General features: G+C 44.8%; 2 protein-coding genes across 15 annotated transcripts in view; one reads left to right on the top strand and one right to left on the bottom strand.

The window, feature by feature from the left end:
* Znf821 (zinc finger protein 821) overlaps nt 1–9,217 on the top strand; it is a 23,935-nt gene extending 14,718 nt beyond the window's left edge. For 4 of the 13 annotated variants that reach the window (XM_023709172.1, XM_023709170.1, XM_023709169.1 and 1 more), the window contains 5 exons: nt 1,480–1,605; nt 4,580–4,725; nt 5,551–5,655; nt 6,821–6,987; nt 8,267–9,215. In XM_023709172.1, coding sequence (XP_023564940.1) covers nt 1,480–1,605; nt 4,580–4,725; nt 5,551–5,655; nt 6,821–6,987; nt 8,267–8,921 — 1,199 coding nt within the window. In that variant the 3' untranslated portion in view covers nt 8,922–9,215. Of the gene's footprint in view, nt 1–1,479; nt 1,625–4,579; nt 4,726–5,550; nt 5,656–6,820; nt 6,988–8,266 lie in introns of all 13 variants that reach the window. The other 9 variants (XM_023709177.1, XM_023709176.1, XM_023709175.1 and 6 more) reach the window with 5 other exon arrangements.
* A 2,116-nt stretch (nt 9,218–11,333) lies between these two features.
* On the bottom strand, nt 11,334–22,354 carry Atxn1l (ataxin 1 like). 2 transcript variants are annotated; one of them, XM_023709166.1, is made up of 3 exons: nt 22,243–22,354; nt 20,306–20,367; nt 11,334–18,914 (listed from the first exon to the last, which is right to left on the bottom strand). In XM_023709166.1, exon 3 carries the CDS (start codon nt 18,792–18,794, stop codon nt 16,725–16,727), a length of 2,070 nt encoding a protein of 689 aa, XP_023564934.1. In that variant the 5' UTR covers nt 18,795–18,914; nt 20,306–20,367; nt 22,243–22,354; the 3' UTR covers nt 11,334–16,724. The 2 variants fall into 2 exon arrangements, with proteins under 2 accessions (XP_023564934.1, XP_004625861.1); XM_004625804.2 differs by having other exon boundaries at nt 11,334–18,911.
* Nucleotides 22,355–25,520: the final 3,166 nt, after the last annotated feature.

Genomic DNA, 25,520 nt, shown 5'->3' with positions numbered 1-25,520 from the left:
AAAAAAAAAAAAAAAAAAAAAAACATCAGAGTTGGGCAGACTTGGGTTTAAATGATTAGTTCCATGATAGATCTTAATTTCCTCCTTAGTAAATTATATGTAGATGGCAACATTGACCTCATAGTTTTACAGAGAAGTAAAATAATGACTATAAAGCTTGCAGTGGAGAGCCTGGAACTAGCATAGTGACTATAATTAATATTCAACATTTAATGGATAGTAGACATTCAAAGAATATTTGCTGAACAAATGACCAAGTGGGTCACAAGAAGCATACTCCCACCTCAGTATTTTTCACTACCAGCCAGGCATACCTATAATCCCAACACTTGGGAAGCTGAGGTTGCCATGAGTTTAAGGCCAACCAGAGCTACATAGTTCAAGGCCAGCCTGAACTACATAGTGAGACCTTGTATTTTTTCACTGCCCAAGAACTAGCAGTATAGATCACTTCACCAATTCTTGTCTCCTAAATCACTGTCTTCTAGCTCAGAACTTGCGCCTTTTTATTTTGTTTTCTTCAGTAAGAAAGGGCCTGCTCTATTGTCAAACATGTTAGTAGGGCTTTTTATTAAGCCTCTTGCTGGCTGGGAAATAAGGGCTATAGTTTCCACTTTGAGATAATGGAAACCTGGAGAAACCCTACTCTTTTCTGATTATACCTGGTATCCTGGAAATAAAAGAGCATTTAAATGTTAACTTTTCAATAACCATATAGATCCCAGGCAAAGTTCATCAGAAGTAAATGCACAGTTGAGGATGAGTTTATTGGATACTGAAAGGGGAAAGGAGGCAGGGGACACTGTCCCAAGGAGACTATGTACAATAAATATTATTTGGTGTAAATTAGTTGGTGTATTTTAGGAAAAGCAGAAATGAGTTTGTATTTTCTCTTTTCTCCTCATTCAATCAACCAGTTAGTTTTCTCATGCTAGTTCTGATAGGCATTACAAAGAAAGTCAAGGAAGACCTTGTCTTGAAAAAGACAGATTAAAAAAAAAAAAAAAAAGGATAGGATGAAGGTGAAATTTATTTAGGATTATTTGAAGCACTTGTTTGCAGCCCAAGATAGACCAGACTGCTAGTAATTTACGGTATAGAGATTTTGTCCAGATTTGTTGCCTTGTTATCATCCTATCACTCTGCCTCTATTTCCTCAATCCTGATGGAAAGTTATAAATGGAATTCAAAGTCTGCAATTAAATTCATAAAGTAGCAATTGTTCACCTTTTGAAAAGGCTCAGAAATAGGAAGATTTAAGAGAAGTAAACAATGCTTTCTAGAGCATCTGGCTTACTGCCCAGGAAGAGCAGCTGTGCCCAGAAGCTGTTGGAGGCAGCAAGCTGAGTTAGAGATGAATGACCCCACCACAGGGTATCTGCCTGTCTCCTACCTTTGAATGGTCTGACCTTCCAATGAGCTTGCCTGGGGATATGCTTCCCAGCTGGTGGCCTGACTATTTTTCCTTGTGACCACCAGGGGATCAAGTATTTGCTGGGCTAGAAGAGCAAGCCCGCCAGGCGATGATGAAAACTGATTTTCCTGGAGATCTTGGCAGTCAGCGGCAAGCTATCCAACAACTAAGAGATCAGGACTCCAGTAGCAGTGAGTTCTGCACCTTCTGGTAATGACTCAGGGCAACGGGAGAAGAATTATCAACAGTGTGTGTGCTCTGGGATTGTGCATGGGGGGTGGGAGGAAGATATTAAAACAAAGCAAGTATAAAGATTTTGAGTGTCCCCGCAAGTGTTGTAAGGTATGAATATATGCTTATTCAGAGAGAGGACAGGTTTGGCATTATGTGTTCTTCAACTCATGGACTATAGTACAGTGCCATATTCAGATTAAGTTAGTAATAGTTGTGATAGAGACAAAGGATAATTAATGCTCATATAGTCCCTGCATTAGGTCAAATTTTTTTAAAAAATCCCTGTCTCCTAGGATATATTTATAACATTGATAAAGTTTTGCTGGAGGGCTTAGTTTTAATGTTATATAAGATTTGCTTAGTGATGAGATTATGCAGTATATAAAATGGTATACTCTGGGACTTCCTATGCCACAGCCCTCAGAGTAGATCTCTAGTTAGGAGATAGGTTCTTACAAGTTGACCCCATGGATTGTTCCTTGACCTGCATGAACACACTTCGAAATGGGTTATTTCCTAGAAAGATTTCCGCACATTCTTGGTCTTATCCATTCATTTGATACTCATTATTATTAGTATCAACTCAGAATGACATTTCTGATTTTTCTTCAGTGTGAGCCGGGGGAGAACAAAAAGTGAGAGTTCTACAACTTTCTAGGAACCATAGTTTTCCCCAAAGAAATAATTAACAACAGCCAGTTTAAAAAAAAAAAAATCAGTAACTAGTTATTAAGTACAGAAAAAATGAACCTCAAATTTCTGGAAAAATCTATAGAACTCACCAGTTTCTTGAGTAACACAGGTAAGAATAGTAGCATCTTCTATAAAAGTTTCATTCAGGAAAAGATGTATCATCCCTCTAGGTAGCATACCTTACTTTTTTTTCTCTTTATAGAGATTTATTTGGATAGTTGAAACATTACAAAATTATGTTTAATACAACACTATCTTATATTAAGCTTACAAGTATTTCAAATAGGAAGCTGTTAAGAAAATAAGATATTTAATCTGTCAATCTTGGAGCTGGATACAAATGAATGTAAAGGAAACTTCAGGCTGAGATTATGGCATACACATGGGTTGTAGGACCCAAATCCAGTCCTTCAGCTACCGGTGTGTAGACATAAATATGATGAACGATGAGATTTTTTCATGGAGAAAGAGAATGTAACCAATTTTGTCCAGTGCTGGTGGACTGGGGCGATAGCTCAGTGGCTTAAGTGCCTGCCTGGCAAGCACAGGGTCCTGAGTTCAATCCCCAGTACCAAAAAAAGAAAAAAGAAAAATTATGCAAAGGATAGTAAAGAGAAGGCAAACAGCACTATTTGTGAGAAAATCTGACTCTCACCATGGATGCAAAGAGACTAAAGACTCTAACATGTATGTCTCTTTACTTACTTCAGGCCCAGGTGTCCAGGATCTGGGTGAAGTGGGGATAGGACTAGACTCTTCCATAGGTTTGGCTTCCTCTTGTAATTGTCAGAGTGCTAGTTTTCTCCTTTTAGAAGAACTCTATTTGTTTAAATATTTTAAATTTTAAAAAAACCTATTTTATAAGTAATAGAAAAAACTGCAGGGGAGATGGCTCAGTAGAATAATCGCTTGCCAGGCAAGCAAAAGGGCCTGAGTTCCACCCCCCAAAAAAAAAGAAAAGAAAAGAAAAATTGTCAGCTCATACGAACCAGTCACATCCCACCCCAAAACTAAAACTGAATTCTACTTACGTCACAAAAAATAACATTTCATTTTAAGGGCTGGCCAAATAGTTCAGCGGATTAAAACCCCTGCAAGCAAGCACAGGGGCCAGGGGTTCGATCGCTAGGCCTCGGGCCTGCCATGCCGGCCCCACCCCCAGGCACGCTGAGACAGCAATGGAGACGGCGTGGTGGCATGCACCTGTAATCCCAACTCTTGGGAGGCTATAAATAGGCAGATCACTATAAATCCGATCTAGTAGTGAGACCCAGAACACCCTGTAGACCCTTCCCTAAAAATAAAAAAATAAAAAAAAGTAACATTTCATTTTAAAGTAAAGAAGAACCCATTCCTTCCACTTAATGCATTTTATCCATCAGATAATACAAAGAACCAATAGAAACAACAGATAAATTGAGCTAGGTGTGGTACTGCTACATTCCTATAATCCCAGCACTCTTAACGCAGAGGCAAGAAGATCACTGAGACTTCAAGGCCATCCTGGGCTACATAGTGAGTTCAAGGCCAGCCTGAACTACACAGACCTTATCTTGGGGGGGGGTTGGGAGGGTATATTGAGCTTTGAATGCTGTATCACTAGTGGAGTAAGAGACAAAGTTGGATACCATGACAAAGTACCTGAGGTTGATTGCTGTGCTAATTTTTCTACTGTAATAAACAGACTTTATATAAAGAGTGACATCATCTTCAACTAATTTATTACTGTTTCCTAGTGATGAGGGGAGAAAAACTTGCTGGTGTTTCCTTGGGGTTTGCTGGGAGAACATATAGTGGAGCTCAGGGTAGAATAGTCTGTGACACTATGCAAAATTATGCAGAGATTTTGAAAACAGTAAGCAAGAAATGATGGTAAGTCAAAAGCTGTATACTGTGGGAAAGAGCCTGTTAATGAGGGAGGTGCCTGGAGAGGTATAATTTGAAGTGTGTGATATTTGAGAACCTTTCATTCATAAGGATTACTTTGTGATAATGTAGAGGACCCAGTAACCACTTTCCAATGTAGTTCTGTCTACATTTCTTTCACTTGTGCATATATGGCATATAACAGTGATTTGCTTTCTACTTAATATGACTTGTGCCCAACTAGACACTAATTCAAACTATATTTTGAAATATCTGAACATGTTTTTCATTATGGCTGCAAACTGCAGGGTGGACAGCAGATCAGGATGTATTCCTGAAAATCAGAACAAGTGACCAGTTTGTATGTTCCAGGTGACAGTGAGGGTGATGAAGAGGAAACCACACAAGATGAAGTCTCTTCCCACACATCAGAGGAAGATGGAGGGGTGGTCAAAGTGGAAAAAGACTTAGAGAATGCAGAGCAGCCTGTTGGTGGGAACAAACTAGTAGAGCATGAGGCAAGTGAAAAATGGCTTTTTTAAAAAAAGATTTTTTTTTTTAGACAGTCTCACTCACTATGTAGTTCAGTCTAGCCTTGAACTTACTATGTAGCTAGGCTGACTTTAAACTCACAATGCTCCTCCTGGCTCAGCTTTCTAAGTGCTAAGATTACAGGAGTGTGCCACCATGCTCAGCACAAATGGCTCTTAAGTCCTGGAATGCCCTACCCTTCTAATCAGCCCTGATGGTTTTCATCCATGTCAGTCTTTAACAAAGCCTCCTCCTCCACAACACCAAGACCCACCCTTCAGACACAGCTCTCATCATACTGGTTTTCATCTTCTATTCCTATAACCCTGTACTCATGTATAGCTCTCTTTCCTAAAATTCCCCATTTCTTTCCAGTTGGAACAGCCATTTTACAAACTAAAAGCTTACTTCTTTTTTTTCCCACCCCCACCCCCAAAAGCTTACTTCTTAAGGTATACTAGAATATGCTTGCAAATTTGCCAAAATATTACCCAAGGTATCATTAAATTGTTCTCACTAAATTATTTCCTACAAGGTGCATGACAGCAGAGATGCTTTACTGCAGTGTTTCTTAGGTAAAATAGCAACTCTCTCTGGGGCAATCCTATGTTCTCATGGTGGCAAACCTTGGAGAAAATGAAGATATATAATGTAATTTCCTTTCAAACATTACTTTTTCCTTCAGCCCACAATAGAAACGTAAGAATAACACATAACATCAGAATGTGCTCCTTTTAACCCTGTTAAAGAGGTGGGAGCAGGGAAGAGACTAGCAAGGTCTCCTCATGAATTGCCTGTTTATTAAATTGCAGGTCACAGAGAATCTGAATTCTGACCCTTTGCTTGAACTCTGCCAGTGTCCCCTCTGTCAGCTAGACTGTGGGAGCCGGGAACAGCTGATTGCTCATGTATACCAGGTATGGACAACACGGGGCGCCATGAGCTCTGGGACCCAGGGGTCTGTGGCTTGTTTATAGCCCAGATCCTGCTCTGGTTCCTGAGCATCTTGAGTTTTTGCTTCCATAAGACTCCTCTCCAATTTTCAACTTCTGGGGATGTGGCTCAGTGGTAGAGCTCTTACCTGGCATGCATAATGTCCTGGGTTCAATCCCCAACACCACAAAAAAAAAAAAAAAAAAAAAAAAAGAGAGAGAGAGAGAGAGAGAGAAAGTGGGATTTATTGGGAAAATAGGTTCTAGGTTCCCAGGCAAATAAAGTATAAAAATTAAGTGTCATCATTTTCTCAAAATGATTTAAGGCATATATTTAATGATGAAACTGAAACTGGCTTTTAAAGAAAAAAAATTAACTGATATGTTTCTGAAACACCAGTAGAAGTATAAACAAGGGAATTAGAATAACAGTCTTCTGTCTTCAGTTTACCCTGATCCAATTGCAGGGCCCCTGTGCCTTGTGATCCACATTGACAAGGCATCGATACACAGGGCACATAGAGTAGCCTTATACCAATTAGTTTACGAGGAGTATTTCTTTAGAAGATTGTCTTACTTCTAAAAGAATGAGGAAAGACATCAGTTTTTATGGCCAGCTCCTAGATTTGGCCTTCATCACTCTCTCTCTTTTTGTTTTGGTTTTGAGACAAGGTCTTGCTGTATAGTACAGGCTGGTCTTGAACTATGTTATCCAGCGTGGCCTTGAACTCGTGGTGATCCTCCTGCTTCTGCCTGCCAAGTGGTAGGATTCCAGGGGTGTGCCACAGTGGTTCATCACTCTTAAAAGGTACTTACTTAACTGCAGTGTGAGCCAGAGAAATAGAACCTAAGGGATTCTGAACACAATGCCTCCCAAGCTCCAAAGAGAGCTCTGGAGCCCCACTGTTCTTTAGACCAGGCATCTGTCTTAATTTTGGTCAGACTTCAAAGTTAGGAAATCAGAACAGTGATCTGAATGGCCAGGTCCATCTTTAGAGCCACTAACACAACAAGCCTTAATTTTCAGGAGCTATACAGACAGAATAGTTGTAAGCCCCTGGTTCTGAAACTAAGAAAAGACATTTCTCAGGAATTAATTGAGTACAGACTGTCCTGGAGTGATTCAAATTGACAAGGTTCTGTTTTACAGCATACTGCAGCAGTGGTGAGTGCCAAGAGCTACATGTGTCCTGTCTGTGGGCGGGCCCTTAGCTCGCCAGGGTCATTGGGTCGCCACCTCCTAATCCATTCGGAGGACCAGAGGTCCAATTGTGCCGTGTGTGGAGCCCGTTTCACCAGCCATGCCACTTTTAACAGGTTAGTTAGCTGAGCATCTAACCCTGTTGTGCTGGGGAGCAATCACTGGGTATTAGTTCTGCTTTCCCAAGTCTTTTTTCTTTTTTCTTTTGTATTTAGGACAGGTTCTACAGGGTGTACAGGGTCTCACCATGTAGATGTACTTGTAGTAATCGTCCTGTTTACAGCCTCCAAGTGCTGGGATTACAGGGGTGCACCACCACACCCAGTCTCAATCAATGTCTCACTGTGCCCCAGGGGCAGGGCCAGCATGGCAGGCCCAGGGATTGAACTCCCGGCCATTGCATCTGCCTAAGCAGGCACCTTAATCTGCTGAGCTATTTGGCTGGCTCTGCATTTCCAAGTCCAAGCGAAGGCAAAGGATAGGTAGTACAAAGCCAGTGACACTTGACTATTCAGAAGTATAAGTAATAAGGAAATACCACATAGATGTCCTCAAAGGGAAGTGGTTTCTCATTTGTTTCTTCATCTGAATACATTCAACTAAAAAGAGATGTAAAGAAGTGTAAAAGTGTTTATAATAAAACATGAAGAAAGAAGTTGCAGGGTGCTTAGAGGAACCTGGTATGACAATAAAGTCTCCATTGTCTTAGGAAAACTGGAACTCTTTGAACACTGTTCTTGCCCCCACCTCCAGGTCCTGTCATTTATACAGTAGGCCTGGCCCTATCCTGTCACATGAACTCACATTATCTGGGTTAATTTCTGGTTTAGCAGGTGGCTCAGTTTTTTATGCCAGGTGGGCTTTGAAACTTGGTAGATAATCTAACCCAAAGAAAAAGAGGTTTCTCAACCATTACAGTGGACCTTTACAGCCTGGGATTTAGCTCAGCAGCACAGCATCTGCCTGGCAAGCACTAGATTGTAAGTTGGATTCCTGGTACGAAAACCCCCACCTAAATGGACCTCTAGCTGGGCGTGGTGGCATGCACCTGTAATCCCAGTACTTGGGAGGCTGAGGCAGGATTGCCAATGAGTTCAAGGCCAACCTGGACTCCATAGTGGGTTCAAGGCCAGTCTGAACTACATAGTGAGAGGCTGTCTCAAAAAAAAAAGGGGGGGGGAAGGGGCTGGGGAGATAGCTCAGTAGAATAAGTGCTTGCCTGGCAAGCGCAAGGGTCTGAGTTCAATCCCTGGTTCTGCCACCAAAACAAAAAACAAAACAAAACAGGGGAGCCTTTAGTATTGAACTTGGCCTGGTTCAAAAAAAGAAAATTAGGGTTGACTATGTGAGCTTTGGTACAAGGAAACACTAACCATATAAAATGTTGCTTTCCAGTGAGAAACTTCCAGAAGTACTTAATATGGAATCCTTACCCCCAGTTCACAGCGAGGGCCCCTCCAGTGCTGAGGGGAAGGACGTTGCTTTCAGTCCTCCAGTGTATCCTGCTGGAATTCTGCTTGTGTGCAACAACTGTGCTGCCTACCGGAAGTTGCTGGAAGCCCAGACCCCCAGTGTACGCAAGTGGGCTCTGCGTCGACAGAATGAGCCTTTGGAAGTTCGGCTGCAGCGGCTAGAAAGAGAGCGTACAGCTAAGAAGAGTCGGCGGGACAATGAGACCCCTGAGGAGCGGGAAGTCAGACGCATGAGGGACCGTGAAGCCAAGCGCCTGCAGCGCATGCAGGAGACAGATGAGCAGAGGGCACGCCGCCTGCAGCGAGACCGGGAGGCCATGAGGCTGAAGCGGGCCAATGAAACCCCAGAGAAACGGCAGGCCCGACTCATCCGAGAGCGAGAGGCCAAGCGACTTAAGAGAAGGCTGGAAAAAATGGACATCATGTTACGAGCTCAGTTTGGCCAGGACCCTTCTGCCATGGCAGCCTTAGCAGCTGAAATGAACTTCTTCCAGCTGCCTGTGAGTGGGGTGGAGTTGGACAGCCAGCTTCTGGGCAAGATGGCCTTTGAAGAACAGAATACCAGCTCTCTGCACTGAAGCCCTCTCCTGTCTGCCCTCCCCCACAACCAAGCCCACAGGGCCCAGTGCTGCAGGCACCTACAAGGCCATCCTTGCTGCCAGAGGCAGATCTGGGTTTGTTGCAGGTGGACCTGTGCACCCCTTGCATGTGGGAACAGGATAATGATGTCAAGGCACTCTATAGGCAAGGGAGCAGGTACTCCAGAGAACTAAATTCTCCAGCCACTGCAGCAGGCGAGGATTATGGGACGATGGGGTCCCAGTACAGCCCATGAAGTTGGGAGGGCAAATAAATTAATTTTATCTTTACTGGCCTTTCCTGCCTTTTCTCTCCGTTTACTCTAGGGGAGAGCTGGGTGGGAGTTTTATAAATATATATATATATATATATATATATATATATATATATATAATACACACACACACACACACACACACACACATAATGTATTTAGTACAGAGTATCCAGGGTCTCACTACACAGATCTGGACTCATAGTGATCCTCCTGTTTTCAGCCTCCCAGGTGCTGAGATTACAGGCACGTGCCACCACTCCCAAGTCTCAATCGCCCTCTCAGCATGCCCTGGGTGCGGGGCCAGCATGGCAAGCCAGGAATCCAAACCCAGGTTGGCGCTGTGTCTGCCTAAGCAGGAGCTTTAATCCACTGAGCTGTCTGGCCAGCCCTTATGGATAGTTTTCAAGCTTGTGGGATGCTCTGTTTTAAAAGGGTGCCCTTCAGTTTAGGCTATCCAACCTCTTATCCTTTACAAGTTAATGGAGAATAACTTTAACACTGAAGAAAAACCTGACCCTGAGTTTGAGAATTCACTCCCACAACCATTATAATTGATCATTACAATTCTGTGGGCTGTGTAAAGTTAGCTTATCTTTTCCAAACTTAGGAAGTAATACAAGCCTCTTCTCCCAAATGGAGTTTTCTAAACACTTTATATACTTAAGTCCAAACTACTTTTCCAAGTAAAATACATTTTGTCAGGTATGACAAAATTCTATCCCAGAGAGTAGCAAGCTGTATCCAGGAATATATTCATGGAATTGGCCACAGTATTCCAAATACCACTGAACTCATGTTTGAGGTAAGAGCTAATCCATCTTTTTATTTATTCCCCAGAGTCAAGGTCAAATGATAAAAGCCACTGAGGAAAAGCAGTTAAGAGACTAAGAACTCACATCAACAGCGATAAAGATCAGAAAAACAATGGCAAGAGGAAAAGACAAATGCTGAGGTCATTTCTAAAGTTCCTGTGATGGTATAGAACAAGTACAGAATTTTCCTTAACCTGCACCAAAGGTTGTGTATGGTTTAGATAATTATAGATCTTGAGGTCCAGAAGTGCCCTAGTTAAATTATAGCCAGAAAAATAACTATGCCAGGAATGTGGACCTCTTCCAATACCATAACAGGGAGACTTGGCCTCTTCGCTGAGGCCCAAGGCTGTTTGACAGTGTCATGATGCCCAATTATGTAGGTGGTGAGTTCCTACCAGGCAAGCTGAAATGTTTTGAAAATTACATTTAACAGAAAGTACTTAATTGATCCAAATGGTTTTCTCTCACAGAGCTCAGCATTTGTCCTATTTGGGATGTTTCAAAATGATTGTGCCAAGGATTACTGTGACCACTTTACATGACTCCTTTAGTCTCCACAACACTTAGGTAAATACCAATTCACAAATTAGATGCGTAAATTCAAAACTGTCCTGCTAAGCTGAGGCTGTAGCTCAGTGGTAGAACCCTTGCCTACACCAGTAAGCATGAGCTCCTGGGTTTCTTAACACCAAAATAAAACCTATCCTGCCACTTACTAGCTGTGTAATGTTGGACAAGTTATTTAACCTATAGGTCTTGCTTTGTCCATCCACAAACAGAAATAATTAGCAAATATGTGTGATGTTTACACCAGGGCTATACACAGCGTATCTTGCTGCTACCTGCTTTGAATTATCAGTTGTTAGAAGCCACCTAATGGGACGGTCATGCAAGTACCACCAGTATTCAAGCAGGCAAGAACAGAGTTTGTGGTGCATAGGAAGCATTTTTTGTATCTAACAACTAGAGTACTGTGCTTTTGAGTATTTTCATTGAATTGGTGGCAAGCTTCCTAAATTTAGAAGTAATGTGACTGGGTCTAACTTAAGTAATGTTGGACAATATTCCAGGGCAAAGAAAAGAATTGGTAGAGAAGACCAGCAATCAGGACACTTACAGGTCTTTGTGGTTGATTTTTGCAGGTAAACTTTGTCAATAGCAGACCACACTTTAGATAGCTCCCACCATCTGCCCCAAGATCACTACATAAGGAACCTTTTGCATTCCATTTCAGGTGCTCCCACAAAGTATTTTTACCCCCCATCTCACCCAGTGGCCACCACCTGAGGCTGGTAGGAAGGAGGCGCAAACACCAAAAGGAAAAGCTAGTAGTTTATATAGATAGATATATAGATATATAGATATTGATATATATTGTGTTTACATAGTCCACAAGTTAAATGCAGGTATCCATAAGAAGAGCATTAACAATAAAAATACAATCTGTGTGTAGCCAAGTACAGAGACTTAAAATGGTAAAACAGCAAAAAGGATCTCACAAAAGTACAAATATACAGTACAAATTGATTTATTTAAAACAGTTACAAAAAAGCACAACAAAATAGATTATCCTTAGAATTATTAATGCTTTGTTAAAGATCAGGTAGGATTAGAGGGTAAGAAATGGTATTGGGTGGGGGGAGCACCTGACTAGTTCTAAGGCTTTAGATACAATGCAGTTGATTACATATTAATTCAGCCATTACATACTGGGGATAGTAGTTGGGGGATCAGTAATTTATCTACAGGGAACTCCTACACAAATCAGATCCAACCAGACCTCCCCAGTGCCATCCTTCTCTAATCCTTAGGACCCTAAAGCCACCTGGATGACAAAATTCCTATCCTTTCTCCACCCCATTCCCTATCCACATATTCTTCCCTCCCCTAAGGTGCTGTGCAAGCTGAGGGCAGTTTGCTCTCTGCAGCTGGAACTTATACTGTTTGGGCTACAGGGATCCTGTGTGACTAGTCTGTAGGGAACAGTCTTATTTTAATACTTCAAATTAACCAGGAATAGTCTCTTCCCCAACACAATCCAGATTCTCTTCAATGCATGTATGAAGCAAGTATGAGGGATCAGCCATACGTTTAGCAAGACCAGCAGCTCATTAACCCTCACGATTCACTACTACGTGCAAACTCCTTATCCCAGGGTGGGTGTAAAACCACTGTCATCAGCGCTTGCTTGCTCACTCGCTCGCTCTCTTTGAAGAACCTAAGTCCCCATGACCGTCATAAGGACAGAACAGATGCTTACAAATTTGACAATGGGTAAAGGCACATGGGTTGCTACCACACACACTGCAGACAGGAACCCAATATAGGGCCATTATCACTGCTGGGCATTTGCAGTGGGATGGCTTTGGGATCACAGACTGAGTTTGTAATCTACTAGGGGAAGATTTAGGCTTAACAGAATAAAACTTTTAGTGTGAAAAGTGCATTTATTACTACTGTTCCTGCTGGGGAGGCTCAGCAGGGCAAACCACACTACCTTGCTCCTTCTGCCCCAGGCACTGTGCATAGTCTGCAAGTAAGGAGAGAGTGCAGCCCACTCTAGCATTGAGGGCCAGTGTCACCTGAGGCCCAGACCAGAAGGATCTAGAGAGATCCAACAAGGGATCCTAGAGTTGAAAGAGCAACTGACACTGCAAAGACACCGAGGCTTATTTTATTATTGCATAATGTGGGAGACCTTTCCTACCCTAGGGAAGCCAGAGGGTGGGTGAAGGCTTCACAGCAAAGGGCTAACAGGTTCCTGATTAACATCCAACCTAGCAGGGTTTCTCTCTTCAACTGTAGTGTACACTTTTTCCCATGTGGAAAATACTGTAGCTTCAGTGTGGCTTAATAAATGTAGCCCAAGGAAGTCAAATGATCACCCTAAAACTTGGCCTCTGTTCTAAGACTACGGCCTAATCTCCCATGGCCAATTCAGTTAATCTGGTTATCTTTACTTCAGTGCACCTGGGCCCTTTCCCAGTCATCCCATGTCTACTCTTTTAGCTCCAGTGTGATCAGCCAACTCTACCAAATGCTTGCTTTTGGAGGCTTAAATATTATCATCTTGTGCTTCCCCTACGATGCCCATTGGAAAATAAAATAAAACTAAACCCTACTGGAGGGGCTACTTCAGCCAAACTTCAAACTGTCTCCCAATCCTAGAATCCATGTAAATGGAGCTACATGAATCTTGCTGGGATGCTGGCACAGGCCCTAATGTGGTTCCCTCTACTCAGTTCTTAAAACAGAATACAACAGAACACAACCTCTCATAGGAACTCGTTTCTTTCTCAAGACAGGCAAATCTTGGAGCTAGATTTGGAGGTCCTGATACCACTGAAGCCATATCCCTTTGAATTCACCAGCCCACCAGCAGCATTTATACCATCCCTACTCAACATGACTGTGCTATACAGTAACACTGGCAAAACACAGATTAAAATAAATGCCTGAATTTCATTTACATGGCCAAAGACATAGAAGGACAGGGAGCTACAGAGGGCAGCAGGCAGGACAGTGAGCAAAGAGCAGCAGTGGCAAAGCAGCACAGAGGAAAGGCTAAGGTGTTATGACCACTGGGACCAAAAGTATAGACAGGTCAGCCCACATCTGAGAACTCTCCTGTTGAGTACAATACTAACCTCTGAACACCATCCCTTTCCCAAGTATAATAATCTTGACAGGAATGGTTATCTAAGTTTTAGGATCTTTTGAAACATTCTCTAGCAAGTTTCCCTTCTTCCAAATTGGTACAGACATTTTTGTACAGTTCCAGAGTTTAGCAGTCCTTCTTTCTATTCCTAAGCTCTGGGAATGTCCTACCACTAGCTAGGGATTGACTAGCCTTTGTCAACTGCTCATTCCCAAAAAACTGACAACTTGCCATTTAAATGCTTTCCAAAAACTACTGTCTCTTAAAAAATTAGGTAACTCCTATAAGAAAAGAAAGATCAGTTTACTCTTATTTCTCGTATCTGGAGGAAAAGAATGAACCAGAGGAAAAGCCAAGGGCTACGACAGCTCTGACCAAGATTTAGAGTACAAAGCTTCTTTTCCTAGGGACCATACTTTAGGAAAGAAAGCTACCTCTGCAGCTCAGCAAAATCAAGTATTAACATGCTACAAATACATGGCACAATATGAGGGAGAGCTGCTGGTATTGCTTCACCAGCAAGAAACAGAGGAGGAACCATGGCAGAAATGTCAAGGCTCAACTTGCCAAGGTCTCTCACAATTTCTCTTTCCACGACTCAGTGGGTGTTACCAGACTGGGAAGCCACAACTTGTCTGAGTGGCAATTTACTTGGTCTGTACCTGGTTAAATACAGGTGTGCTCCCATAAAACAGCTCAGTTGGTGTCATGGTGGACATAATTTTTGAGTGTCTGCTGTGTTACTACATTCCACTGATGAGCCCTTCTATGAAGGATGCTTGTGAGAAACCCATGCATATGATAATCCTTAGGAATAGGCTGCTCATGAAATAGAGATGAGGCCTTCACCCAAGACTCTCATCTGAGGGGATTCTTCAAAACTCAACCCCACAGGGCCCCACTGTAGGAAACAAGCTGGAGAAAGCAGCATTCAGAGAATGGGGGATAGAAAAAGGAAAGGACATGATCTCAAATGCAGTACAAGGTTGGTATTTGGTTCTAACATAAACCAGAGACCGACAAACTTGTGGTCAGATCAGGAGCCTCCTTTGCATGGACTCCGCAAAGCTCACTGACCAGGTAACTGCTCTCAAGGAATGAAACAGTGGAGTGTAGAGCTTGTAGCAAACAAGCCAGTTTCAGTCAGTCTGTTCCCCCAGGAGAACAACCTTTAGCACCTGAACACTAAGAATGACTCCATTCTCAGAACTTCCCCTCCCCCCAGGAGGTAGGTAAGATTATTTATCCCCATTTGGCAGCTGGGGCAGAAGTGAAAGAGAGAGAGGTCATAAGACTTTGACAGAGCAGACCTCAGACCTCAGATTTGGGACTTCTAATGACAGACCAGGAGCTGGCCAGTCCATCAATAAGAGGAAACGTCAGGATCATACCTGGGAGAAATCTAACCAGAGAGCTGGGTGGACAATACCCTGAGTTACCTTCAAGAGTCTAAAGACCCCTTTCCCCCATCAAACAAACAAGACTACTCACCCACCTGATAGCTGGTGGGGGAGCCTAAATCCCAATACCCAGTAAAATCCCACAGTCCCAGCTAACGCTAAAAGTTGTGGAAAGTTATGACAAAAGGGTAGTACACGCAACTAAGATTGAAAATACTCTGTGCAGAGGAAATCATGAAATGTACTTCAGGTATTAAAATGTTACTAAGACTATCCTAGAGCTTTAGAGCTTGCAGTGGGGGAAGATGGCTTGGGACACAGCTGAATGATAGGCGAGGCAGTGAAATAACACAAGAGGGGGACATGCAAAAATACCAGGATGGGACTTGCCTAGCCAGGTGCATCTGCCCTGGTCCAGGGCATGGTTCCCTTCTTGTTTCTCCCCCAACATTTATGACAGTAAAAGAGGAGGGGCCATAACTTAAGAGTTCTTAAAAACAAATACTTTAGCTGATAGGGAAACCAGAGATCCCTACACACCACAAACTAGAGGTCTTGGCCAGAGTGGACAAAACCACTTTACAGAAGAGGAAAGGCAGCACAGCTACACAAGGCCCAGCTTAAGATGCCATGCAGAGGCTAGAGTGGCAGAAGGGTAGGGGCAGTGCAGGCACTTAGGCACAACGAAGACAAGACAACAGAGGGGTATAGGTGCCTGGGGAAAAGGTCCACTGATTCTTTCCAAAGTCACCATTACCAACTAGAGACTCGAGGAAATCTCAAAGCAGGCCCGCATACTGAGTACGAGGAACTTTCTTAGGTCAGCTACCTGTCCAGAAGTACTCCCTCCACAACCCCCAGAGCCCAGTCACCTGGCTGTGAGGTCTTTCTCCCCAAAGTCCCCTGACTGGGTCCCTGGTAAGGCAGAACTCCACTCTCAACTCTGGAATGACTTCTCTCTCTCCTCCTGGCCTCTAAGCTGCTAGAGGCCTCATAGGGAGGAATGGTGAGGAGATGGGAAAGGCCTGAAGCCAAGGATCAAGCAGAGCTCTGCAGATGAGGATACTCCTCTCCCACACACCCAGCCATAGATATCTGTAACAAAAATCACCCTTTAAAGTGCACATCTCTCACAAGAAGGGTTCTGGGTGGGAACCCTCTTATTTCTAACCATGGGGCCTCCTGCCCTTCCACCACAAAAAAGGAAAACAACAACAACAACAAAAAAAACACTTCAGACAGTTTTACTGCTACTATAAGCTGTGGATCATCATTTTTGGCTCTTTCTTTGCTCCCTCTCTGCCACCTGCCCCCAAAGCCTGTAATGTCCCTTGCAGGAGCTAGGGATAGGGAGGAAAGAGCAGGGAGGCCCTGATTTTGGAATGTTTCTTTTCCTATGTGCACCCCCTCCCTTTCTCGCTCCAGGCCTGCTGCACCCTATCACAGCTCCCCCTGGGGCCGTGCTGAAAGGGATGCCAAGGGGTAACGAGCAACAGATCCTACCTTAGGAGGCTGCCTTCATGCCTCCCCCTTCCCCGTAAATCTCACTGCCAAGAGAGCCACTCCCTGCTTGGCATGTGCAAATCCTCTGCCTGCTCACGGTGAGGCTCACCTCTGGGGTAAAAGCCCCAGTCCTGGTCTGGGAAAGAGGTTCATTTTCCTGCATTTGAACGCCCTTCGATGGATAGCTTTACCTCTTGTGGAATGAAAGAGGGACGCAGCAGTGCAGCCCGTGCCTCCTCCCCCTGCGCACTGTATCTTTGGAAGTTTGGGGCTGGCCAGCAGCTCTGAGCACCAGGCTCAGGCTGGGAAGGCTCTACCACATGGGAGCCCTCTCCTGTGGGCTGGCTCTTCCCCTCACTGTCACACAGGTCTCTGGATCCCAAGACCATTCTCTCAGGCCTTTCTCGGGAGGGACCCAGCTGGCTTGGGGGAACACAGCTGGCCTGAGAAACCAAGTTACTGTTCAAGCTCTGTAAACTGATAGAGATGCAGACATCTCCCACCTGTAGTCGATGGCAGGGCAGAGAGAAGAGTTGTGCAGTCCGCCCAGGGCTGCAGGAGGACCAGCCCTGGCCATATACGAAGAACGGGTGCTCAGGGGGCACCTCAATGCTCACTTTGCTCTGCTGCTCACCAACCACAAAATGCAGCATAACAAATCCAGGCCACTGGCTCTCCTGAATGTCCACAACCGTGCTAGAGTCAATCTTCAGCCCCCCACTCACTTCGGCACTGCGCACAAAATCCTGGGTCTGGAGGTCCTCTACCCGCTTCAGCTCCCCTGTAGCCAGCTGGATGATGGCCCCTTTCATGAAGTGGGAGGGCAAGTGGGAGGAGGTAATAGGGGGTGGCGTTGGCTCCTTGTCTAGGAAGGTGGCTCTGGCCTGTGTGTCCAGACTTGATGCCACCAGGATCTCCGAGCCCACAGGCAGCAGGCCTGGGTCAGTTCCAGTGGGCGCCAGGTTGCCATTGGCTACAACCATTGCTTTGGGTAAAGGTCTATGTTTTACTGGTTCCTGATGGGACTGAGGGTAGAACCCACGGGCATGGTTTTTCTCTGTCACCTCTGCAGGGTTCCTGGCTGACCCTCGTCCCTCACCCTGATGGTCAGGAGTATGATGGGATAGGTTGAGGGGGCTGGATTCATCTTTCCTCTGAGCTGCCACCACATGATAGTCCTGAGAAGCTAAAGCGCCAACCACCCGCTGGACCTCTAGGTCGGTGTCTGGGGTCCCTCGGTGCGCCGGTGCTGTTACCTCCACCCGTGAAGTCTGAGAACCTGAAAACAATTGTCCATCCACCACACATTCTACCACTGGCACCAGTCCTTGGCCTTCACCCTTGCCGCTGGAGGAGTCAAGGGCTTCACTTTCTCGCCTTACTAAATTTCGCTCTCGTTGTCTCTGTCCTCCATTGGCAGCAGCTGCTTCCAGAGCAGACTGGCCCTCCTGAGGGCTAAGAATTGGGCTGGCACCTGCTGGGGGGTTTTCATGCAAGGTATATCCAGCAGGCAGCCTAGACATCTGATAGTAAATGGGCATCCGGCCTGGAGCGAGGTCCAGTGGTTGAGTGCTTGAGTGATGTGGCAACTGCCCAGGTGGAGAGGTGGCAGGGGGGCCTTTGTTAAATGAATGGGCTGGGGAGGAAGCCTGGGGGGGAGGAGTGGCTTCTTCAGCCAGAAGTGAGGCATATGGCACAAAGTGTGGAAGGTGAGAGGTGGCTAGGTTGGCAGAAGGAGAAAGGAGGGGACCTGGTAGGAAATTAGGGGGAACGGCATAGGGAAGGCTATAAGGAGACCCAATAAACTGCAGTGAGGTGGATGGGAGCTGAGCATAGTGGATGGGGGGATAGTGGATTCCTGGATGCTGAATCAGTGAAGACGCTACATTAAATGTGGGGGGCAAAGGGCTCATGTTCACCACAGATGGGAGGCCAGTTGGTGAGAAGGTGGCAGGTGGCACAGCCACCTTGTAGAGCATGCCATACTGGTCTACTGTCAGACCAGTGATGGCCTCAGATCCATCACCCCCCAGGCTGACTCTGGCTCCAGCCTGGCTCTGCCCAGCCACCATAACCCCTCGGGACCATTCAGAGGCATCACTGGAGGATGTGTGGTTTGTGGAGCAGCTGGTAGTTCGCCCCATATCCTCGCTGGTCACAGGGAGGTCTCGTTTCTTTGGTGGAAGGCATTCCTGACTCCTCTCATGCACAGGTTTCATATTGCTTTATGGTGTTCCTGGAGCCTGGAAGGGGCTGGCTTGCTCCTTGGGACATCAGAAGGGGCTTCTCTGTGGCTTCCCTGCACCCCTTTCTGCTGTTGGCTGGGGCGCCCACATCTGCTAGGGAACAAATCAGAGGCAAAGAAAAGTAACCTACAGAAACACTAGTAAGAAGAAAAAAAAAAAAAATAATAAATAAATAAAACAACCACACAAGAACTGTGTCCACAGAGGAAGATGTAACAAAGGTGACTGGTGGAAAAAGGAAGTATAAGAGAAGGGCAGACAGGGAGGCTATCTCCCTGCTCACCAGCCTAGGACAAGAGAAACCATCAGGAAAACCACGAAGCAGAGTGCTGTCAGGATGAGCATTCAATAACACAGAAATAACTTGAGGGATCCACAACGTCAGAGACCAACAGCTTTGAGATTAATCATGCCTTTCGTAAAGACCTTGACTCCTCAGCCTTTGCTTCTCAGGGGGCTTTGAACACCTATCTTTACTGGTGGCTTTTTCCTAAATTTCTCCTTTTGCTACCAAAAGTAATGTGCCGCCTTCCTTCCTTCAATGTATGATCTCATTCTTGCTTCCTTTCCCCAGCCTAATTCGGGTTATGATCTCACCTACTCCTATCCCTCCCACCCCAAGACTGACTAAACTGCCATACTTTTTGCCTCTTATCCCTAGTACCTCAGTAAATCCTGGATTTTACTTGTCTTTCTTTTTTTTTTATTTTATTTTAAATCTTGGTCTCTATACACAGTATCAAATATAGTACCTGCTTTGCCCCAAGAAACTGCATTCCAACTTGGACCCTCTGGGAAGAGATTATATTAAATTGCACTACAGCTTGTTTCTCCTCCTCCCTAAAAAGCAACAAAATTCTTCTGATCTCAAACTGCCTGTTCTATAGTCTGGCAAGACTTTTTTTCTCCCATTAACCACCTTCAATTTACCTTCTTTTTGCCAATAGGTCCTTTTCCATTGCAAGTATGCTGTACACCACTTCACAAAATTATTACTCCATTCTTGCAAATAGGCCTATTTGTTTCTTAGACCTACATGATGAGTAAACTGTCTCCCCTTTCTTTCACTGTCATCTTTCACAATTCCTTTTTTTTATTTGTACCAGGGATCAAACTCAGGATCTTGAAGCTCTTGCCAGGCAGGTGCTTATTCTGCTGAGCTGTCTCCCTGGCCCTCACAATTACTTTTGTCCATTGTCAAAAAGTATCTTCTTAGGGGCCAGGGAAATGGCTCAGTAGAATAAACGCTTACCTGGCAAATGCAAGGGCCTGAGTTCAATCCCCGGTTCTGCCAAAAAAAAAAAAAAAAAAAAGTATCTTCTTCGTCTGAATATCTCAATGCATATGAACTTTGCCACCTATTTTTGCCAACTAGGTTCCAGTTCTATGGCTCTGAAAAGAGCTTTCTATACCGTATTTTATTCAGTTTTTCTACCACTGCACCCCAGATATTTTTTTGCAACAAAGTAACCAACCTATATTACCTGAACTTTTGGTGGTGTTTCCAAGCAGCTGTGGTAAGCGTCCTCCCGGCTGATCTGGGAGTCTAGAAGAAAAAAAAGGGGGGGATAGAGTAAGCAGAAACTGACCTTTGACCTTACCCAGGGCCACCATGAAAAGTAATTATAAAGTCATAAGAAAACATTAAAAATACACAATAAGCCCCATCCTCTTCCCCAGAGGCAACAATGTATTAATAAGCGTGTCTGGACAGTTAAGAGTAGAAGCCCTCTTAAGCTATAATTTACAGGAGGACATCACTGAAAAAATTCTTCAATGCAAGAGACTTCATCATTTTTCCATAATATCATATTCTTCATCTCTACTCTACTTTCTATTAAAAGGTAAAATTTCCTGAAGGTAAAAATTTATGTACCACCTGAATTTTTAGTAAATGCAGAAATAAAAATGAAGGCTTAATACTGTTCCCATAGGAACAATAGGAAGCAAGAAATTTCTTTCTTACTCAGGGCCTATAATTACAGAGATGTGGAGGCACTTGAATAAGAAAGGCGGCACTAGGGGAAAAAGAACAATTATTTATGTTTCTGGGGCAGAAAAAGAGGTCAAAGGGGAGTCAGTTGAGGGGAAGCTTATTAACAGTCTTTCAGGGAAAAAAAAAACCTCTTGCGTGTGTATGTGTGTGAAAAATTCTGGTAACTTTACACCAACTGAACTTGGTGTGACAGAAAGTGAAAACACCACTTTGGTCCTACACAGCTAACAAGGGGGAAACAAAACTACCACTATACTATCAAATCTGGATCCACACTTTCCAGAAACATCAAACACTAAAAAAGGGTTTCTTTACCTGTGAAAATAGAGAAAACCACAAGGATGAGCACTAGAAACCACTGTGATGTCCATGTTCCACAGAACAGTGCAAGCCTGCATCCAAGCCACGTTTATTTTTGTGTTGGCATGGCTCCAGGACACACAAAAGGTGGAAAGACAGGAAGACAAGGAGAAATAACACATTTCTAGCCCCACAAATTACACACTGGGCACAAGTCATACACCTCTTCTTTACTAACGATTTTTAAAACTGAAAAGAAGTTATCTTTCTCCTTCTGTGTTCCCAACAGAAAATGGGGACACATCTTCACTCCCAGATTCTTGCTTTGTCCAACTACAATACTGGAGAAAACCGCCTATGGGTCACTGAGGGACCAGCAAACACAAGCTAATAAAAGGTCTAAGGGCGGCAAGAGGTCTGCCGGAAGGACAACAGAAAGCCAAGTCTGTGCGCCAGGTTGCCACAAGGCAAAAAACATCTCAGAATTTGAAACCTTATTCTCTTAAGAGGCTTGCTAAGAATTTCTAAACGGTAAGACACAGCTTGTGACCTCAACTAGACTAACGCACAGTGGGGACCATTCCTCAAAGCTGCCGACACCACCCAGAAGACAGCGCCTCATCAAGCTGGGGTCAAGTCAAGAGGGTGAACCCTGAGGAAGACCTAACTCGCGGGGGTAAGCAGTGCGCCCAACAGAAAGGGAAAGCCGTGGGAAAGAGTAGAGGTGATGGCTTCCCGTGATCCCGAGTCCTTGATCCAACGAGGGTCGGGCCCGAAATGAGAAATTCAGCATCCAGAGAGTGAGGGTCGGCCTCCAAGCATCCGTACGGGGGCGAGGCCCCGCAAGCTACGCTTCCTTGTTTGGGGGCCCCTTCCCGCTCCGAACACTCGGACACTCGGGCCCGCAGACACAGGCGCGAGGAAAGCGGGGAACCAGGGTCTGAAGCCGCTTTCCACGAAGAAAACGTACTAGGTCCTAGACGCGGCCTTTTTCGCTCCCTCTTCCCGCAGCTTTCGGGCCCGGCCCGGTGGGGCTCTTGGGTCCACTTCCCCCCGAGGTTCCCAATCTAGGCCCATTCGGCCTGTTAGGCCGGTCCTGCGGTTACGACTCCTACCAACACTCACCGGCCCATCTCACAGCGCTCCCTGGGCTCCACCCGGTCGTCCTGGAGCCACCGCAACCGCCATCCCCGGCCCCGGAGCCGCCCCACACCCAGCGCCCCCCTCCAGGCCGGGCGCCCGGAGATGGCGTCAAGCACGTCCCGCCCCTGGCGCTGAGAGATTGCGTCACAAATCTGGCCGGAAAGCGACGCCAAGAACTACCCTTCCGCCCTTTGCGTCTGGAGCCCCCTCTGGTGGGAAAAAGAACTGCTTTCCCTGAAACTGGTTGAGTGAATAGGGCTGAGCCCATCTTACTCATTTTAACGTTACATTGACACCTCCATCTTTCCACTCCAGTAAATTTTAGGGGGCTCCAAACATCCTGAGGTATAGCCATCAGGGACCCCACCCTGCCAGGACTTCCGGTTCTGATTGGTGACGCTGGCTGTCAGGAACCTCTGGGAATCCAGAGTTGACCAAGGTCCAGGAGAGTAAGGAGATCTTTCCGGGGACAGAGTCTTGATAATAGCTCTATGGAAGTTGAGAAATAAGCCAGGCATGGTGACATAAGCCTGTAATCTCGGCACTTGGGAGGTTGAGGTAGTGAGGCTCTGAGTTTCAAGTCAGCCTAGGCTATATAGCCAGTTCCAGGGGGCCAGCCTGAGCCACAGAATGAGACTGTTGTCCAACAAGCAAAGAAAACAGGGTGTGGTCGCACACTCGTGTAATCCCAGCACTCGGGAAGCTGAAGCAAGAGAATTGCCAGGAGTTCAAGGCCAGCTTGGGCTATATAGTGAATTCAAGGAGAGTCTGAAATACATAGCGAGGCTGGCCAGATAGCTGAAGGATTAAAGCCCCTGCTTAGACACACACAGGGACCTGGTTCGATCCCCTCCCCGGCGTGTCGTGCTGGCCCCACCCCCTGGGGAGTCGCAGAGACATCGATTGAGACTGGGCATGGTGGCACCCGTCTGTAATCCCAGCTCTTGGGAGGCTGAAAACAGGAGGATCCCTAAGAGTCAGATCTGTGTAGTGAGATCCTGTACTAAATACATTTTTTTTTTAAAAAAAAGAAAGAACTACATAGCGAGATCCTGTCTTCAAAACAACCACAAACTAAGAAATAAAAATGATTGGTAAACGACCCGGAGGCAGAGAAGAAAGGCAGTGTACCTAAGATCTAGGAAAAGGTGAAGCAAGTAGTAGGGGGCTTGAAATTTTCTGGAGAATGAAGGAGTTTAGTACAGTGAAAAGCAACTTGATATAATGGGAAGAGGGATTAGAAATTTCAGGTCACCCTCTTGTTCCAAGTATCTAGTCAATATCATAGTCAAATGAACATCTAAGTAAAACGAAGAAATCTATGCCTGGGTTTGTGTTTGTATTACAACTATACATATATCTTTTTTTTTTTTTTTTTTTGAGACAGGGTCTTGATACATAGTTCAGGCTGACCTTAACCTCACTTGACCTCACCGGCTGGTCTCAAACTTGCATGGTCCTCCTGCCTCACCCTCCAGAGTACTGGGATTACAGGTGTGTGCCACTTTGCACTTGACAGGAAGGCACTTGTGCCAGTGAGCTAAATGCCTGGCCTACAGTATACTTTTTTTTTTGAAACAGTGTCTCACTAGGTAGTTCTAACAACTCACTCTGGAGCCCAGGCTGGACTCTCTACAGTGACTCTTCTGCCTCAGCCTCCCAAATGCTGGGAATACAGGCATGTGTTCCAGTTTCTGGCTCCCTCTGTAGGCAATTCTTAGCCTTCAATTTTGATATTTTCTCCCCTGGACAGATACAAAGAACCATCAAACTATGGAACTCCATCAGCAGCCAGTCCTGTGCCCACACACCACCACTGGGTGAAACATGACTTCTGTTACCTAAATCCACAGAGGACTTTGCTTCATGAATATTAATAGTATTCCTAACTATTCCTGACAGTCTCCTTCTCACTCAGTCTGGCCAAGAAGGAAGTCCTGTGGTCAGTGAATCTATTTTGGCTTTAACTGGCATTCTGGTATCCAGTTAATTGCTTAGCTCGCTAAACTGGCATTAAAACTGCCAAGACAGAAACCCAGTATCTTGGTGTATTAAAGGATATCCAGTTTTTCCCAAATCAAGATATATACTCACAGAGCTAGGTTTGCACACAAAGTTCATAGAGCAGACGCAAGTAGATTCAAACAAAATTTTTTTGCTGTCATCCAGTGATATGATGATGTCAGGCAAAGATGTGTCTGCTTTAAAAAAAAAGATATTCTAATTGGTGAAACATGGGAACATGGGGTATTTCCAGGTTCAGTGCTGCAGGCCCCAAAAGGTAGGTCTTATCTCTACTGTATCCTATTTCAGAACTCCTTCAGTAATGTTTATTTTGTGGGTGGTACTTTTTTTTGAGATAGGGTCCTACTTTGTAGTCCAGGCTGGCCTCGAACTCTTGATAATCCTCCTGCCTAGCCTCGAAGTGCTGGGATTACAGCTGTACACCAGCACACCAGGCTTGGTGTTATTGTCTTAATGGTTGGAAATTCCATAGTAACCGTTTAACAGGAATATTAGTGATAAGTTGATATATTTTTTTTTAACAATGTGGGGTTAGGGGGCCAGGGAGATAGCGCAGTAGAATAAGCATTTGCCTGGCACTCAGGAGGCTGAGGCAAGAGGAATGCCAGGATTTCAAGGCCAGCTTGGACTACATAGTGAGTTCAAGGTGAAATTGCATTACATAGTGAGACACTTTTTAAGGAAAAGTTTCCACCAGGGTTCCACATGCTAGCTGGCCCCACACCTAGATGCACTGAGCCAGCCACCGAGTCCTGGTGTGGTGATGCACGCCTGTAATCTCAGCTCTGGGGAGGCTGAAAACAGGAGGGTCACTACGAGTCTGAGCTGCATAATAAGATTCTATACCAAAAACATTAAAAAAAAAATCTTCAATGTTGGGTATGGTTCAGTTTTGAAGTGCATGCCTAGCAAGTTGAAGGGCCTCCATTAGATTCTTTAGTACCACCATCCAAAAAATGTTTTCCCCCAAAATTTCTATAACTGACCTTATCAGATACAAAAATTACATTTCTTGCCATATAGGTCTTGCTTTATCTTGGTCTTAACCATCCAGCAGAAAAGTGTAAAAACGAGGTATATAAAGTAAAGCCATATTAATATGATGAGTTGTAAAAAGCTCAAGTCAATAACTTCTGAGGATAACCCACTAATATTATAGACTGCTAGACAGTGTTGGATTGTTTAGCTGAATTCAAACAGCTTAGTATTTAGATGCCAATAGAATATTCACCTCT

This window comes from Octodon degus, unplaced genomic scaffold (assembly GCF_000260255.1).
Source record: "Octodon degus isolate 3935 unplaced genomic scaffold, OctDeg1.0 scaffold00011, whole genome shotgun sequence".
In the NCBI taxonomy this organism is placed as follows: domain Eukaryota; kingdom Metazoa; phylum Chordata; class Mammalia; order Rodentia; family Octodontidae; genus Octodon; species Octodon degus.
This window is presented reverse-complemented; position numbering and strand designations above follow the sequence as displayed.

Coding starts and splice junctions, on each gene's coding strand:
- Atxn1l (XM_023709166.1), bottom strand. CDS start 18,794: ATGAAACCTGTGCATGAGAGGAGTCAGGAATGCCTTCCACCAAAGAAA.